Consider the following 18,960-nt stretch of genomic DNA (forward strand, 5'->3'; position numbering starts at 1 on the left):
TGGCCCATAGTTGACCCTGGCAGAGTGTCTTACACAGCTTGAAAATATGAAAATTCAAAAAGTATTTAATTTTAACAGACTAGCTGTTTCTAAATCATCTACTGGGTGTTGCACTGTTTAATGAATGAAGCACAACACCTGTCCTAGGACCTGAGCTGATGCATGAGTAATGAATGCATGGGTTGATTTTTACATACATCCATGCTGAAGTCTGAATGAAACACGTTTTCAAACATCTCACTGTAATTTTACACAAAGGCATCTTCAAACATGTCAAAATGCTAAAGTTGTTCTTGTTATTTTTTTAAGATATTCATGATTGTGTACTTGTCATAATGTATTCATGTTTCACCACTGAACAAAGTAAAGCAGTTCTCTTACAATTACTATTAATTTATTAAGATTCAGATTATTTATGACATTTAATTATTGAAACAGAGAAGATAAGGGGTAAGTTTTATTCTTTTGTTCTATATTATTATTATTATTATTATTATTATTATTATTATTATTATTATTATTATTACTATTATTATTATTATTATTATTATTATTATTATTATTGCTGTTGTTGTTGTTGTTGTTGCTGTTGTTGTTGCTGTTGATGTTGTTAAATGCTTAAGTTACTTTTTTTTATCCCTGTCAGAAAAATAGAAATTGCACAGAGCTGCATTCAGTTAAAGAAACATATAACAACAGTATGGAATTACTGGATATTTTCAGGTGAGATTGAATAGCATGCAGGCGATGATGGCAAAGATGCAGGTGATGATGGTAATCAGGAAGCTTTTCTAGGTGTAGTCATTTCAACAGTTTCTGTACCTTGTCCTAGATGCTACACCTATACACCACATCACAGGTGACGCCATGTGGTAAAGAGTCTACAGTGGGGTTGAAATAAGCAAGATACAACTTTCTCTCAAAAATGTTTGTGGATCATTTTAATACTGAATCAAATAAAACGCACCTGAATTACACTTGCAGTTTCTCCTTTTAAAAATAAAAGAAACTAGATAATTCACCTGACCTATATGTGCATGTGTGGATTTGACAGTGTCCTGCAGAGAGAGAGAGAGAGAGAGAGAGAGAGAGAGAGAGAGAGAGAGAGAGAGAGAGAGAGAGAGAGAGAGAGAGAGAGGTGCATTGAGGTCATCCTCGCTACCAGCCCCCGCGGCAGCAGCTCCTGAAGACGTGTGCAGCGGTGTGTCCGGCTGCAGGTCACATCGCAGGGTTGGCTGGGGGCTGTGCGGAGGGTGTGCGGGAGGGTGTGCGGGCCTGCTGCACTTTATGAATAATGAAAAAGTGACGTAAACAATGCGGTCCTCTTTGCAGCGCGGGCGAGAGGCGGGCGCTCGGAGGCGTGATGCGGTCGTGACGTGCTTTCGGTCGGGGATCTTTAATCCTCTGCCGCAGCAGCGCAGCCGGTAACCGGAGGAGGGGGGAGCACGGTCGGACGGGAATGGACCGCACAGGCTAGGCTAGCGCTCAAGGCCGAAATAGGTCCGGTCTTTAGGTGGATGATCATATCCCGGGTGAAACGCACGAAGCGACCAGAACGAGAAGACTCTCCCCGCAGAGGCGAGACCCCCTCCTCTCGATCCGAGCCTGCAGCCCGTTTCTCGGGACAGACCTCCCCCGGACGCGCTCCTCTATTTAAAATCGGTTTCCCGTCGCGCGTTTGCCGCTTGCCGAACCCTCGACGCGGCTGTCGGTGCGTCGGTGCGCGGACGCTCGGCCTCGTCCTGCCGGTTCTTCGCTCCCCGGTTCGCCCTTCAGCCCGCTGTTCCTGTCAGCTGCTGCGCATCAGCAAAACATGCAGGATGAGCCTGTGGGGGTGACAAGCACGCAGTTACCCCCGTCAGCCGAGGCAAAGGCCCGCAGCGGATCCGACGAGCGGCCGGACCGAGCCGATGACCTCGACGGCGGCCAGCTGAGCGCATTCACGCCGGATTACAACCATCTGAAGCAGAAGATCGCTTTCCCCGATTTCGAGCCAGATCGCTTTTCCCCGACGCGGTCCGCCTGTGACCTTCAGCACGGCCGAAGCCCCCATCAGCAGTTAGGTCAGCGCTCCGAGTTTAGCCCCGCGGAGTCGCCCCCGCCCCGGGGACATTTCGGTCACCTGCCGCAGAGGCAGCCCTTCCCCAAGCCCGACCCCAGCGCCGACCCCCGCCGCTACCCAGTGGAGGAGGCTGAAGCTGATGCTGCGTCGCCATCGCCCACTTCCGTCAACCTGAACCAGATCCAAATGGACTCCCCCATCGCGCACCATATCAATAACGGCAATGGCAGCGGCGGCGGCGGCGGCGCCGGCGGTGGCATGCTGTCCGGGGGTCTCAGCGCCGCTTTCCCCAACCTCCCCGCCCAGGACATGCAGAGCGCCAGCGGGGGCTCGTCCTCGCCCTCCATCCCCGGGTTCGGCACGCCGTGGTCCGTCCAGACCAGCTCCTCTCCTCCGCCGCCGCCGCCCGCGCCCAACTCCATCAACCACATCCACCCAAACGCCATTAACCAGATGCCCAACGCAGACTCCGACAACAGCTTTTACCCAGGTATCCCCTCCTCCATCAACCCGGCCTTCTTCCAGAGTTTCTCGCCGGTGTCGGCTAATCCGTGCGCCGGGATTAATGTGCAGGGCTTCAGCGGTCCGTTTTCGCCCCAGATAAACGTCCCCCAACAGCCGCAGAGCCGCAGGTCCCCTGTCAGTCCCCAGATGCACCCGCAGCAGGGCGCCTTCCTGCAGCAGAGGAACAACTACAACCAACATCAGGTGAGCCGCTGCTGGACGGCATCCATCATGTGAAGGTGACACTGGGTGGGAGGCGGGCTGGTGCGCAGGTGTTCGCTTTTTGCATTGACCACAGCTAGTTATCATCAACCCCTGACAGCTATAAGCCTCACATAAAATGTTCATGAAAAGTTTAGGTCCATGAAGGCCGGCGCTGGGATGTTCTCAGGAGAGGAAGCGTCCTGCCACAACTTGAAAAGTAGAGCATGTGCAATGACAGCAGAGTGCAATGCAATATTTTCCTTGTTTTTCATTATTCATCATGAATAAACAGAATGTGCCTTAGAGTGGCTCAAGTCACTACTCTCAGGACATGGGGAGGGAGAGAGGGAGGGGTGAACACTGGAACAAGGCAGCATCACTGAATCTAGCTGTTGTTTTCTCCTGAAAACTGGCAGTGGGATACAGTCACATGGCACCCGACCCATCCCTGTCTTGTGAATACACAGGCTTTCACCATTCAATGTCCTAAATGGCTGCTTATATATGTTTTGCAAAGCCAAAGCATCTGTTTATGTGGATGATGTGATGGCGGTGCAGATAGGATGACCCTAAAGGAAGGACAGCGACAGTAGATGCTTAAATGAACCTTCCAGTTATGCAGCACTGGGGCTTATGTGTTAGCAGCCTGCAGCCTCAGGTTTCTCATGTGATTTGCACACTGGTGTGATTATCAGTGGGTGTGCCTTTGGTACATCTGCAGTGTTGTCATCTCACTGACCTTTAGCCTTTTGCTTTGACTATCAAGCCCATGCAAATTAATTTGCATGAAGGCTTCTCATATGAGAAAAAAAGCCAGCTTCATCTTTTTTCTTTCAGAATATGAAAGTTGGCCTCATTGATCAGGGTTATATATGCTGCCTGAGACAGAAAGTTTTAGCACAATGTGATTCAGTGTCCAGTGCTTTAGAGGGGACACAAGGTCCAGGTGAACAGAGAGAGAGAGAGAGAGAGAGAGAGAGAGAGAGAGAGAGTGTGTGTGTAAGTTACAGTGTTGGTGTTGCAGTGCACGGGATACTTAGTATTAGTCTTAAAGCCCTAAATCTTCTTATCTACCCACCCGTCACAGGAGCAGATCAAGCCTGGCTGTGGCTGACCAAGAAAAAAGAAAGGATAGAAATACAGATTACATGAAAATTAATATATAATGAATATTTGCATGTATCTAAAAGAGGTGTGAATGATTTTTCTAAACCCTGCAATGCTCTGTTTTTTTTTTTTCCTTTCACATGTGCACAGCCCATGATGAAGCCATCTCCCTGGGGCAGTCACCAGGGGAACGGCTGGGGCTCTGGTGGGATGTCCTGGGGCCGGGACCACCGCAGAGGGAGCGGTATGGGCGTACCTGGATCGGTTAGCCACATCTCGCCCCTGAAGAAGCCCTTCTCCAGCAACGTCATCGCCCCTCCCAAGTTCCCACGCCTGGGAGGATCGCTGGGACCTAAATCCTGGATCGAGGAGAACATGTTTCGCACAGACAGCAACAGCAACACCTTGTTGCCCCTGCAGGTGCGTGTTTGGGGCTGTCACTGCATCAGCTGGTGACCATGGCTTCTGTTTTAATTTGTTGTGTATTTGTGTGTGTAAGAGGAGGTTAACAGGAGGATTTACCTTTTGTCAGACACTATGGGAATCTGTGCTTTTGGAGGTGGGAAAGAACTGGAGAGAGAGGTCATTTGAACCACAAACTAGAAATTAAGGCAATAAATACAGAGTTGGCTTCACTTGAAAGCTTCTTGTTAAATAGAAACTACAGGATAATAATCATGAGGAGATGCTCTTTGCCTCATGAATACTTCCATGTTATAGTTGGAGGTCAGATGTAACAAGGTGCTCTCAGGGTTATCTTTACCTTCAACCAGCATGTTGGATTTTTAAAAAAATATTTTTATTTTAACGTGTGTGCTTTAAGAAAAGGGATTTTGCATATTGGAAACACTGATAGTTCATTAGAGAAACGTGGCCTTTCATCATCTGTTCTGATGAATTCCTCCAAGAACGAATCAGAAAAAAAAGTAGCCAAAGTAACAAAATGTGAACATTCACTTTTTTAGTGTCCTTTGAGCTGAAACCACAAACAGTATGTTTAACAAAATCAGCACAAAATCTGTACGTGTAACAGTTGCCCAGATTTTATCATATTTTACTGAACTCTAAAATATTTTATTTTATAAATTAAAATGATTAACTATTCCTGTTTCTTCTGGCTTAAAATTTTGATCACAAAGTTTACGATTATAATTTCGAATTATAAAGCTGTCAAAACATGGTGAAATACTTAAATTGAATTTCATAAAGTCTTGTTTTTACACATTGGGATAGTGGATAGCATTTTTTTTTCAGTAAGAAAACCCAGGTCCTGGTCCAGTATTGCTCCTGTTATTCAAAGGGGTCAATTTCATCGACTATTTGTAATATTTATTTTTTGTCGTCAAACTTTGTGCTCCTAATTGAATTCCTTCGTAAACCAGTTATACACAGGATCTGTTTCAAAGTTGTGAGACAGGCAACCGACACTGATTTTCCCTTCCTCCACTGAGCTCTACACCGCTTGCGTAAATGACACTCCGTTTCCAAAGAGCAGTTTATAATTCATCCTCTTCACCTAGTTACAGTTCGTGCCAAGTGAAATCAATGAAGCTCTGAACTGGGATAATGTATGTGCCGCCTGAGTGTCTTCCTCTGTTAAAGACACAAATCCGTTCCCAGAGGATGGCACTGTGACCGTGACTCACTCAGATTCAACTAATGATATCACCTTAAATAATGGTGTCACTGAACGGTTCGACTATTGCTGCGAGGCTCGGATTATTAGCGTGATCGGTGCCAAGAAGTACAAGGCTTCCTATTCCAGGAAGCAGGCCCGACTGCATGGATTGTTAATTTCCATAAACAGTGTCAGACCCAGAATTTTTCAGATTCCAAGTCTTTTCCTTCCTTCCTTTCTGTTTAATGTTTGGCAGTCAGTGACTGACTGTATCTCTGCTGTGTCATGGTTTCACCATCACTCGCTGCTGGTTTCTCTCACAGTATTATGGTTCCAGTCACTCTGCGCACTTTTCTGCTGTTAATACATGTTGTCACTATAAAACACTGTGCGGTTAAAATGGACAAAGGAACATCCAGCCCACATCATAATTCCCATTTCATTTGTTTTGTCAGGAAAGTTAAGTCCTTTACGAACATAAATCCTCTGTAAAACCGGGCCTGTCATGAAAATGACTCATACGCTCACCACCCAACTCTGGTGGCTCCATCAAATCACTACAGAGGACATCTTTAAAGGGTTTGCTATCAGCAAACGTAATGGTGATGGAATCAAGCATCTACTGAGGAACTTTATTCTAAAAAAATAAATAAATAAATAAATAAAATGTGTTCCTGTTTAATTTTTTATAACATAACCAAAAGATGTAAACAAAAGCGACTAAACAGCAATATTTCCAAGTGGAGAACATGAATCCCTTTATGGGATCAGTCCTGTCTGTGTTTCACATTTAGCAGGTGTTGTTTGTCATGTAACACACAGGAAGTGTGAACAACAATGAAGTCCTGGTGACGCTAGAAATTTCATTCAGGCAAAGTTCAGACCTAAGCTTTAGGAAGATTTGTTTGTCTTTCAAGGGACTGACGGAGCAAAAGCACCATAGTAACACTGTCTATGTAATCAGCCTACCACTAAGTGTATTCTGTACAGTAAAACACTTGTTTGTTTTTATAAAATACACAAAAACCTATTCAAGGTCTGTGAGGATGGTTAGACTGTACGGTGTATAATGTTTTAGAAGCAAAAGGGCGAAAACATGAGTGTGATGTTAACCAGTGTGATTGTTTCGTAAAATGTCCAAATACACTGTGGACCACAGTTTCTTGTTTATGGGCTGCAGAACAGTTAGAACACCTAAAACCGTGGAGCGAACAAAGATGGTGGCTTGGTCTGATCCACCTCACAACATCCGGGACTTAGAGGATGCGGTGCTAACATCCGGCATCGTAAAACCCCACTGCGGAGGTCTAGAGTCCACGCCAGAAAAGACGGCAGAAAACAGCACAATGTGCCAGGTGGTCATAAATTTATGACCAATCAGTGTGTTTGCCAGCCCACAGTAACTAAAGCAAAATGATTTAGGTGGATACATACTTCAATACCTAAACAACAGTTTAATGGGCTTTAATGAGCTGGTCTGTCATCCACTGGATTTTTATAACAGCAGTTTGCAGTAAACAGCAAAGGAGTGCTATGATGCCTAAAACCGTAAATTACCCAAACATTTCAGCTGTACACACATAATATGTGATCTTCTGTCTCGGTTTTCTAACCTTGTCCTGCAGTTGCAATACAAATAAATGTAATAAATGTAAAAATAACACCAAAGCAGCATCTCGTGCTCGTCAGCCAGCCTCGAACCTGCCATTACCCTGGGTGTCCTGAGGTAAATGAGGCAGTCGGTGCTATGCTATTCAGCAGAATGTTACCCTGTGAGTCTCTTATAGTCGGTCATTAACGTGAACTGTCTCTCTGGCCTGCTGGTGATCTCATAACCCCAGTCCCAGACTCCCAAGTCTAAATGCCACTCCTGGTTTTGGTTTCCATTCTCTCCTCGTCTGAACCAGGAATCAGTCCAAACATCCCGGGGAATCCGTTGTATAGGCCGACCATAAACTTACCCTCAGACTCCTAAAGTGAATAAATATGGAAAGAATGTTAATCCCGGCATGAGGCACGCGTAAATCTCTTGCATGTTAAGCCAAATACCCGCGCTTCAGCGGCTTTATTATTCATAAGCCAAATCATGAAAATGTGCTGGAAACGTGAGGATTTAGACGTGCGCCGTGATGCGTGCTGGATGATCTTAACCTCACACCTTTGTGTTTCCTGTTTCTTCTTTTCTTCCGCTCTCAGGACCGCTCCAGGATGTACGACAGTCTGAACATGCACTCCTTGGAGAGCTCTCTGATCGACATCATGCGGGCTGAGCAGGACCCAATGAAAGGTGAGATCGCCCTCTCCCTCACCTTTTTTGCGTGCGGGCGTCGGAACGAGACGGCCGTGTTTGTCGAGGCAACCCACCATTGAGCAGGGAAGCGACGGGCCCGCCGCCGCTCCCAGAGCTGTGTTGTTTTTCCACACACCAGCTTATTTACTTCCCGCTGAGAGCTTTAATACTTGCGCCACCAGCTGCACATTTCATGACCTTCCCGCTCTGATCCTGGAGCTGCTTAACCTGCACTGAGCACAGATCTGAATAAGAAGTGAGGGACAGGTGAGAAATTAGCCTTGGTGTTTTTGCTGTGCAGTGAGCCCCTCTCACTCAGCTTACATGGATCAGGCATGTGGCGATCAAACATGATGAGGAACTCTTGTATCGGTGGATATGTAAGCACCCCGGGTTGCTCTTGAATAATTGCTCAGGGCTTGGCAGCAGCCAGCAGAGAATGTTCTGCAGTGTGACACTCTGCCCCCCCCACCATGCTCAGCTGCTGGACATCAGAGGAGGAGTGTCAAATAACTGCACCGTTGTCAACCTCCTCTGCTACAGAAGGCTGCTGCTTGTAGCTCATTTACAGCCAGATACACTTTCACTTGAAAATACCACCGGGAGGGAGCGTCACAAGACGGCAAGCATTAAACGGGGCGGTCGGTGTGCGAGCACTGAGTGTCTCTCAGCCGGCTCTGCTCATTTGCAGTCTCCTGAAGTCGTTACTCAACCTGTGCCCTCCTTTCCTTGGGTGAGTTTCTTGTTTTTCCTGCCCAAGCAGATGGAGAGGACATGGGCCAGTGTGCACGGCAAAGACGGAGGAGGCGGGGACGGGGGTGTCCAGACTAATTTTAGACGTGATCACACTTTCACACACTGCGTATGACAGCCAAGAGAGGAGACGAGAGGGAAGGAGGGTCTGCATAGGTCTGCTCTGCCATTTATAGCGTAGCACAACACTGCATCCGGGCCAACAGATCCAAAATACAGGAAAACAGCAAGCTGCGCAGTAATGCTGCAGGTGAAGAGCTGTGTTTAAATGTGTTTATCTATTTGTTGTCTTGTTTGTATTTTTGTATTTTTGAAACTTGAATACTTGCAGCACAAACATTTTTCCAGGTCCCATGAGGTTCACCAGAAATGATGAAGTTAGTTATTTCAACAGCTAAATTGAATGAAAGTTCTCGACTGAAAGTCATGCATCACATTTCATATTTATGATAGTCATATTTGAGACTTTTACAGAGAGTGTCTTCAGTTTAAACATGTCTAACCTTGGTAAGCCCCTGTGTTATGGCTGAAAACATCTGTACAGGATGAATGGTGTTTCTTGACAAGTGATCTGATAGGACTGCAATCCCATAAGTTAACTGGAAGGGTTTTCACACTTCTCTAATAAGCCAAATTAGCAATAAATGAATATAATGTAGGATGTAATAAAATATATGTACACTTTTGTGACATTAAAATCTAAAACTGACACTGATCCACTTCGAAATCATGAAAAAAAACCCATTATACAGTGATTTTATCTGAAAACTGTATAACAACATGAATATGACAAAAAAGTACTTTCAGCTCTTAGTGACTGAGCGAGGTGAGAAGAGAAAGTCTCTTTGTGCCGGCTGTAGACATGTGACAGGCCTGTGGTAACACTGTCACAGGCAGGCATTGTACTTTAATGTGTGCGTGTGATTTGTATGTTTATTCCCACGTGCATGCATTGGCCTCAGCCTGTCCTCTCCATCTGTCTCATCCTCTGTGTGTGTGTGCGTGTGTGTGCGCGTGTGTGTGTGTGTGTGTGTGTGTGTGTGTGTGTATGTGTGTGTGTGTGTGTGTGTGTGTGTGTGTGTGTGTGTGTGTGTGGGTGGGTGGTGTGTGTTTCTCATGTCAGGCCGTGTGGGATGCCCTAACCCCGGGGCTGACGGTCTCCTCATGCTCAATGGTAATTATCTCTTAACATCGTCTCCTTCTGTGTGTATGTGTGTGTGTGTGTGTGTGTGTGTGTCTCATGACGCTGTCACTCCTCTGTTGCCTAATCACACACACTCAGCAGACTCACACGTGTGCACTTAAAACACACATTAGTAGATCTGGTGTACAGATGAGAATACCCTCCTCATGTTGCTCCGTCGTCGCTGATCTAGACACGTCGCTATGAACAGGATTGTGTTAAAATGTTGTCTCTCATGGCTCAGTTTTAAATTCAAACCCAGCTCCTGCCATCACTAACGGGGGTAAAATGAGTCTCGCACAGTCAGGGTAGTTTTACCATTGTTGTGCTAAGTCACAAGAGGACAGTGAAGGCACCGCCAGGAGAAGCTGGCGACACCTTCTCGCCTCGTGGTTGTAGCTCTTCAGGATCTTGGGTTGCCTTGTAGAGGTTTTCTCATGTTAGCTTAGCCTACTGAAATCTGGGTCAGACAGTTTCTCTTTAAAAGAAAGAAAGGAATACTGTTTTGTTTTTTTTGTGTTAGGTATTTCCTCCTGCGTCCCAACAATCACAGATTTGTTATTACCCTCTTGTTATTGCAGTTTTTGGCTGGCGGCTTCGGGGCAGTGCGTGCTGCAGTGTGTGATGGTCTTTGTCATCAGTGACAAAGGCCGTCCGGGGCTTTTCACTGCTGTAAGACGTGCAGTCAGCCCTTGACTAGTTTATTTTTCCAGTTTTCGAATTGGCTCCGAAACCTTTTTTGGGAAAAAAAAGAAAAGAACCTGAAGCTGGAGAAACATTGTCACATGCAGTCATCAGATTGTGTAATTTGTTCCATCTTACATGGAAAATACTGAAAAACATCACAAAATCATGGGGTTTATTTAATATTCATTCAGATAAGGATGTGAAGAGAGGCAGAGATTAAAAAGATGAATTTCATTTTGGGTCTCAGGAGGATTTTTGCCAATAAAATTGTCTCACTTAAGATCAATTAAAATGAAGAGCTGATATAGTTTGTAGCTGAATGTAAGTGATGAGATATTTGTAATGTGTGCAGTTGAAACACGTCTGCACACCTGAAACTTGCATTGTTGTACTTTTCTACATGCAGCGAGGAGCTATGGGAGGCGTCGAGGTAAATTCCGTTTTTTACAATGTGTCTGTCCTGTGGCCCTATTCTGCTGTGGCATGCTTCATTTCCTAAACAGAAACCAAACTGATCCCTTAATTCTCCAGTGACTTCTTTATTTTCCTGTTATTGAATGTGCTCACATGAAGCAGTGCACATGTGAATGGAAAATTTTAAGTTTTTCCTTTAAATTATAATTGGCTTTTGCAAAAAAAGTAAATTGATTCTGACTGTAGTTTCTGCACATGCATGATGCCACTGGTTTAAGGTTTGGTCATGTTTATTTAAAATACAGTGATTGTGCCTCTGCTCCATGGAACCTCAAAGTTCGCTTATTGTGGTTTTTAGCAACATTTGTTTTGATAAAGACATTATTTCTATAATAATGTATTAATCGGCACTTAATACCAAATATGTCTTTCAAAAAGGATTTAGTGTTTTATCTGTCTTTATGTTCTGTTGACATGTTTCTTAAAATTGCATATTTAGCAGTTGCAGTCAGTTTTTGTGAGTCAGTCTCCATTAGTATTATAGATTAGAGAGGACATGTATCCAAAGTATGCCTCTTTAGTATGGACAGTTATATAACAATAACAAAATAATACCTTTCTCTAACCAATGGCACACATTCACATAGGCTTGTGAGAGGTTGCTCGACATGCTTCAATATGCCAGGAATAATCTGTCCACAGTCAATAAACAACTTAAAAAGCTCTCAAACATAATTCATGATAGTGCCTTCTTTATGGTATTTTATGGGCTCTCTACGTCTGTTTCATCTGTTTGTGAGCCGAGCAGAGCCACACGTCCCTGTTTTTCACAACAATTTACTGTAATATTCTTAGTTTTCACTCTGTTGACATGAGTACACTGTGTTCACGCAGTGAATCAGCAGGATAATCCAGTTTGAGCTTTTATATTTTACTGTATTAGCTTGTATTAGTGCAAGTAAGGTAAAGACTAGATTATCAATAAGAAAAAAAAAAGACAAAAAATTATCACATTGCTATTTTTGTCACTCATTTCGTTCATGAGTGACGACTGTGTGTCTTTCGTTGATGTGATAATACTTTGGGGCTCCATGCGTCTGAGTTTTGGTATTTAACAGCTTCGCTCCTCTCGGCCTGCCTTCCCACACCTGCTTCATCTGCAGCACCGCTCAGAGTGGAGCACACATGATTGCATGTCCCAGTCTCTGATCTGCACAAACGAAATTGTACGTAATCCTCACGTTAAGCTGGTGCTTTGTCCCGCCGTCGCTCAGTGATGAACTGCAGTAAAAAGCAGAGACGCTGTTTGATTATCAGCAGCCTCTCCTCTGAGCGTGTTCTTGCCGGAGCAGAGACATAAAAGACGGGAGCTGGGAATCCACTGGGGTTTGTGGGTATCTGTGTTTGTTTGTGTTAAACAGCGTGCTTGATGTGTTCCGTAGCTCTAACCTGTTTTCTGTTGCTGTCGTTGTTCGTTAGGCCGCTCTTCCCTGTTCCCCATTGATGACAATCTCCTGGACGATGGCCACAGCAACCAGGGCGTCCCTGGAGTCCTCGGCTCCCCAAACTGTTACCCCCACCAAAACGGCGAGCGCATTGAGCGCTTCTCTCGCAAGGTGTTTGTTGGGGGTCTGCCTCCTGACATAGACGAAGGTCAGGACATGTTAAAGGTCACTTAATTGCGTTGTTCTGTTAGCATTTACCCTTCGTTGACCTCTTCATCATTCTGTAACCTCCCTCAGATGAAATAACCTCCAGCTTTCGTCGCTTTGGTCACCTGGTGGTGGACTGGCCGCACAAGGCCGAGAGCAAATCCTACTTTCCTCCTAAAGGTATTCGGAAAACAAGACTTTATAGATGATGTTGATGACCTGACACTTATATAGAGCTTCGTGCAGGATGCACAGACATTCAGGGTGTGGTAAAGAACACACTCACAGTGCAGTAAGAAGCAGAGGCTGGATGTGTGTTCGGAATGTTTTTAATCCTCTGATGGTGATTTAGCTCTGATTTAAACTGTGTAGTTTGTCAGAGTTGAGGGAGCTGCAGTAAAGATCGTCTTGATGAAGACGAGAAGCTCGATGCTGTCGACGAGGCAGAGGAGTCGGAGACATTGACAGTAGATTGTGTGACCAAGGGAAACCCGACATAGGAGGAAGAGCAAGGGGCCGAGTACTGAACCTGGGGGGACACCTTGGGAGAGGGGAGGAGGGGAGGTGCTGGTCAGATAGGATTCAAACCAGTTGAGTAGACTGAGAGATGTTTAAGATGGTCTGTTTGAGGAGGACGTGGCTGACGGTGTCATTTCTGCTTGTGTTTTCCAGGTTACGCCTTCCTGTTGTTCCAGGAGGAGAGCTCGGTGCAGGCTCTGATCGAGGCCTGCATGGAGGAGGACGGGAAGCTCTACCTGTGTGTCTCCAGCCCCACCATCAAAGACAAGCCTGTGAGTACTGCAGCAGCTCACAGCCAGCCAAAACGGCCCGGCATTTTGCAATGATATAACGGGTAACTTTAATCTTGGTTTTGTCTCCAGGTGCAAATCCGACCCTGGAACCTGAGCGACAGTGATTTCGTGATGGATGGATCTCAGCCCCTGGATCCCCGCAAGACCATCTTTGTGGGAGGCGTCCCTCGTCCCCTGAGAGCCAGTAATTACATCCACATCATTTTTTGGCAAAGCAGTGCTGCATCTTGTGTTGCCATCTGTACATTTGAAGGGTGTGACGTGGAAAGTAAGAGTGTAGATCGCATCCTCGGCCGCAGTTGGACTCACTTCCTGTTATGCAACCTCCTCGCCGCTTCCCACAGCTTTTCTTAATTGTTTCTCTGACCTATTTTTGTCTTTCCTGCTTTTCACCTTCTTGATTAGTTGAGCTGGCCATGATTATGGACCGTCTCTATGGTGGAGTGTGCTACGCAGGAATTGACACAGATCCAGAGCTGAAGTATCCCAAGGGGGCGGGACGAGTAGCATTCTCCAATCAGCAGAGTTACATCGCCGCCATCAGCGCCAGATTCGTCCAGCTGCAGCATGGCGACATTGACAAGCGGGTATGGGCTTTTGTCTGCTTTTCAGAAACTAGTAATGATGCTGGTCGTCAGAAGAATGTCTCATACAGCTTTTTAATGAAGCATCGCCACAGAAAACCATTGCACTGCAGTGCAAAACCTCATGAGGGCTGGCTGAATTAGTTTACTTTCTTGTCTGTTTCTTTCTTTAGCATTCACGCGAATTCTATATGAAGACATGTAAAAGTTAAAACGCTTTTTTATTTTTTGTTTGACCAATATATAAAGAAATATTAAGTCATGAAATTGCAGGATGGAACATTTAAGCAATGTTAGTTTCATGCATCAGGTGGCAGCAGTGAGTTAGTGAAGTACTCCTTTTAACTTCTGTCAGCTTTAGCAGCTTATTATTATTATTATTATTATTATTATTATTATTATTATTATTATTATTATTAGTTAAATAATCCATTCTCTGACAGATGAGGGTGTTTTTCTGTTATTGGACTCACCTAAATGTTGGCTTTTTTTTAAACATTTATCTGAAGGTGAGATGCTTTCATGTTTGATTGTATTTTCTGGTGCAGTCAGGCCTGGAGGACTCTGCAGATGCTTTAACTCACAGTCTGATGTTTATTCTAAATCACTCGGAGGATTCTTAGTAATTTGCTTGTCTGGTTCTTTGCTTTACATGCTGGCAGCACTCGCTTCATGAGCGTCGTAAACCACAAAGCCTTTATGTCAGAAGTTTGAATCAGCGATGTAGTAGAGCCCCTTTTAGCCGAGAATTTTATATCTAATCTAAAAACAGGTACAGCTGCGATTGTCCCAGAAATACAAAGAATTTGGGCTTCAGGAGGAATCAGCTGTGGCTCTCTTATATTTTCTACAAGCTGTGAAACTGACTGGTCTTCAGAATGAGACATAATATACACTTAATCCACACTTTGGTCTTTTGTTTGGTAGCTTCCTGTCTGGTCTGAGCGCCTCCAAGCACACTGTCCAGAGTGAAAGTTGTGACAAGTGCACTAATTGGCGTCACTTACTGGTACTTGCACACGCCGTCGGACACAATATTGATGTCTGATCTGTGTGTCCACAGGTTGAGGTCAAGCCTTATGTCTTGGACGACCAGCTGTGTGACGAGTGCCAGGGCGCACGCTGCGGCGGGAAGTTCGCTCCCTTCTTCTGCGCCAACGTCACCTGTCTTCAGTACTACTGCGAGTTTTGCTGGGCTAACATCCACTCCCGCGCCGGGCGTGAGTTTCACAAGCCGCTGGTGAAAGAAGGCGCCGACCGCCCGCGCCAGATTCATTTCCGCTGGAATTAAAGATCCGTGACGCAGGCCGAGGAAAGGGAAATGAAACACTGGCTAACAGGAACACGAGCATCGCTCTGACTCTCCTGCTTTCCTAAGCTATCAGTATAATCAAGTACGTAACACTATACAGTATATACTATATATATATATATATATATATATATATATCTATATATCTTTTGTAGCAGCCAAACACCACAAGCCTCAGTTTTTCACCAAAACCCCCCTCACATCTCAGGCTCTGACAACTCTACAACTCTTTTGTGGTACTTTCATCTTTTCTAAGAGGAGATTTAAAAATGAAGAAGAAGAGATTGATTTTTGTAGCTTTTTTTATTATTTTTATTTTTGTATGTGAGATTTAAAGTAGATACAGGAATGTTTTTTGCATGGGGGCAGCTTGTCTGTCTGTCTGTCTGCTGCTATCCACCCCACGGTGCGTTCAGTGCACACTTGTTTCTGGGAACGAAGACAAACACGAAACAACAACAACTTGATTATCTTAATGTTGACTCCTACACCAGTTCATTAACCAAAGTTAGCTTAAATAAGATAGGAGGCTTAAAATTGACACAGTTTCTGTCGCAGATAACAACGGTTGTTTTATTGACATCGCCATAGAATTCCTCCGTGAAGAGTTTATCAAAGAAACACAAAAAAGATGTTATTTTTGTGCTCGTATGACCCGCACGGTTTCTGCTTAGTATATTCAACATATATACTCAAACAAACTATTTCAGAAGCTTTCCTGCCATATATATATATATATATATATATATATATATATATATATATATATATATATATATATATATATATATATATACATATATATATATATAATGTGTAGGTATTATATTTAATGCCATTTTTAAAGCGGAATCGTGTAAAATTAAATGCAGTATGCACTCAAACACTAATGGTTCCCCATTGCCATTGGAAGAATTAGAGTGCATGTAGGCTTAGCTACACAAATAGCATGCAGGACAGATGTGGGAGGAATAAAATACCCTGAGGAAATAAAAGAAAAAGCTTAAAAAAAATAAATAAAGCATACCACTGAATCCTGATCAAAAATGAGGTGAAAAATTCTATAAACAAATAGCATGATTGTCAATTACAGATGCCGAAGAGGGAAAAAAAATCAGATGAAGATAGTTTAAAAAAAATGAAGTTTGAAAAAAATAATATATTTAAACTTGCATGAATTGATGTTTCTCTGTTGTTTGATCCGTTTACATATTGACAATACAAGAAGTGGTTATTGGTTCTTCTGTAGACTTAGTGGACGCCATCTTTTTGTGACTTATATGACGGTTTAAATGAAAAAAAAAAAAAAGACAAAACAAAAAATCCAGGCGAGAAACAGAATGGTGTTCAGTGGTTTGTGTCTGTGTGTCGTCCATGTGCTGTGTGACTGTTGTTAGTGTAGACTGAGGCTCTAGTTTAGACACCCACACACTGCGTAAGGGAGAACTCTCCATCACAGCGACTCTGCCTTCGCCCCCTTCCTTTCCCGTCCGTCCCACGTGTTGCCCCTTCCAAAGTCTTTAACCTGCTGTAGCGCTGCCCTGGTGGACCGCATGCAGGGCACAAGACTGTCGCTTTGGACGAATTAACTGGTTTAAAGAATCTTTTTAGTGCTCCTCCACTTCACCAAACTGCTGATTTTATAAGGAAACAGTCAGGCTCTGAGAAGACACAGATGTTCTCTTGAAACTCTCCTCTCTCTTTGCTTTTATTGTTTGTTTGAGTTCCACCTCGACCCTTGAAAGACTCTTTAAATACACAATTTTAGGGACAATCTTTTGTGAGGACGGCGCCCCTGCCGTCCATTCAGTACTGTACAAGTGTGTGTTGCTCTGGTGTCGTCGTGGTTTCAGTGTTTCATGCCTTGCTGTGTGCTCCTCGGTATCAGTGTTCAGGCGTTCAGTGTGTACTGTTACTTACCCCTTAATGAAGCTGAGACTCAAACTTCTCTGTCTTTATTTTTTTTAAGCTTACAGCTGTATTCACGTGATTTGCTTGTAATCTAACTACTTAACCTGTCTCGGTCTTTTTTATAAGCTATATTATGCACTAGTTTTCTATATCCTCGCCCATTTCTCTTTTTTCTCGCTCCGCCCGCCCCCCACCACCCATATGTGATTTTGTGCAGATGTGGACTCTCTGAAACCCCCTACCTATTTATAATGCCACAGATGATTTGTGAAATTTCTTATTTTTTCACAGTTGCTTATTTAGGATGTTTTGTCTGTGTGAGTAGAGCAGGAATCCTGACATTTTTCTATCATGGCGAAAGCTAACAAACGACCCTCTGCTCCTCCTCCTCCTCCTCCTCCTCCTCCTCCTCCTCCTCCTCCCCCCAGTGTGGCTTTGGTTCTCATGGTGTCCGATGATGTTTGGATATCGTCACCTGTAACACTTGACTCGTGCTGTTTTTGTGAGGTTCTATTTTCTATGTTCAACACTGTTTCTTTGTTCTGTGTGTGTCCTTGTTTTTGTAAAAATTATATTTATTTCACTATTTTTGTAGACAAAAAAAAAAAAACTATTTGATTTTGATTGTATTTTTCTATTTAAATAGGACTAATATAACGATTTATTTCCCCTACTCCCCATTCCATCTAAAACTTGTGTTCACAGACAAAGAATCATGTCATCAGTAACAACATCAGAGTTTTTGATATACAGCTGATTCTTATTTTGATACACATGACACGTTTCATTTGAAGGAAGGAAACATGAAGGTTTTACTATATTCTGGGAAGACACTTGAGATTCTCCCCTGTTGCATCGAGGCCCCGGCTGCCTGTCCTCGTAGATACTCTGAAACTTGAATATAACACATTTTGAAAGGCTGACTAACCTCGAATCTGTGTTGTGATGTGCAATACTGTTTCTAATGTTTGTATAAAAGTAAGAAATACAGTGTAAACCTTTTTAATGCAGATTTATTTTTTTCATTGCATATTTTGCAGATTTCTGATCCACAGTGTCATTTTTTACTGTCAGGAGGAAAAAATAAAAAAATAAACCCCGTTTTTTCATTGCAAGTATTTTTAAATCCAGATATCTTTGTACTGATGTAAATGATTGTAGTTATTTTGGATAGTGTTTTGCTAACAAAAGGAGAGACTTTTTCATGCATATTTCTATTTCATTTCATCTTGTTTTATCCCACATTTTTATTTCATTTAATAGTAGCAGAATTCTTGGAATAATTTTTCATATTTAAATGTTATTGGTATTATTTTGTATTTTTATGTGGAAATACACTATATATAATTTTAAGATGCTAATTGCTAATATAATATTTTGAGTTTAATTATTTTTAAAGCTAAATATTTGTAATTTTATTGTTAAAGTGACTAATTTCTAAATCAGAGTTTGTGTATAGAATCACAAAAGTGGTATATGAGGTGTTTGGATTGTAATTATTACTGAATGGTTCTTTGATATGCAAACTGAATTTCATGTTTATTTTTATTTTTGTTGGTTTTGTATTTAAATGGGGTGTTGATTACAATCTCTTTTTTTTCTTCTTTTCTTTCACTTCCTGAATAAAGACCCATTCTGTTTGGACACAATCCCTCTGTATCTGTTTTTTTTTTTTTAATTTCTTTATTGTTAATTCTTTTAATTGTTTCTGGGATTTACAGTGTGTCGGTAATGAGGCCGTAGTGTGGGTCAGTCTGGTTCATTCATAAAGTTTGGCTGAAGTTACATGAGAGAGATGGAAGTCATAAGGTGGAACGCTCACTACGTTGGCCTTTTGAATCGTAATCGGTCATTATTAATATAACAC

General features: G+C 43.3%; 1 protein-coding gene across 4 annotated transcripts; it reads left to right on the forward strand.

Annotated features, from left to right (window-relative positions):
• Nucleotides 1–1,380: 1,380 nt before the first annotated feature.
• Nucleotides 1,381–18,737, forward strand: cpeb2 (cytoplasmic polyadenylation element binding protein 2). 4 transcript variants are annotated; one of them, XM_030084033.1, is made up of 11 exons: nt 1,381–2,770; nt 4,028–4,297; nt 7,692–7,782; nt 9,662–9,712; nt 10,815–10,838; nt 12,302–12,475; nt 12,565–12,654; nt 13,147–13,265; nt 13,356–13,470; nt 13,692–13,873; nt 14,934–18,737. In XM_030084033.1, exons 1-11 carry the CDS (start codon nt 1,814–1,816, stop codon nt 15,159–15,161), a joined length of 2,301 nt encoding a protein of 766 aa, XP_029939893.1. In that variant the 5' UTR covers nt 1,381–1,813; the 3' UTR covers nt 15,162–18,737. The 4 variants fall into 4 exon arrangements, with proteins under 4 accessions (XP_029939893.1, XP_029939894.1, XP_029939895.1 ...); XM_030084034.1 differs by lacking the exon at nt 10,815–10,838; XM_030084035.1 differs by lacking the exon at nt 9,662–9,712.
• The last annotated feature ends 223 nt before the right edge of the window (nt 18,738–18,960 follow it).

This window comes from Salarias fasciatus, chromosome 23 (genome assembly GCF_902148845.1).
Source record: "Salarias fasciatus chromosome 23, fSalaFa1.1, whole genome shotgun sequence".
In the NCBI taxonomy this organism is placed as follows: domain Eukaryota; kingdom Metazoa; phylum Chordata; class Actinopteri; order Blenniiformes; family Blenniidae; genus Salarias; species Salarias fasciatus.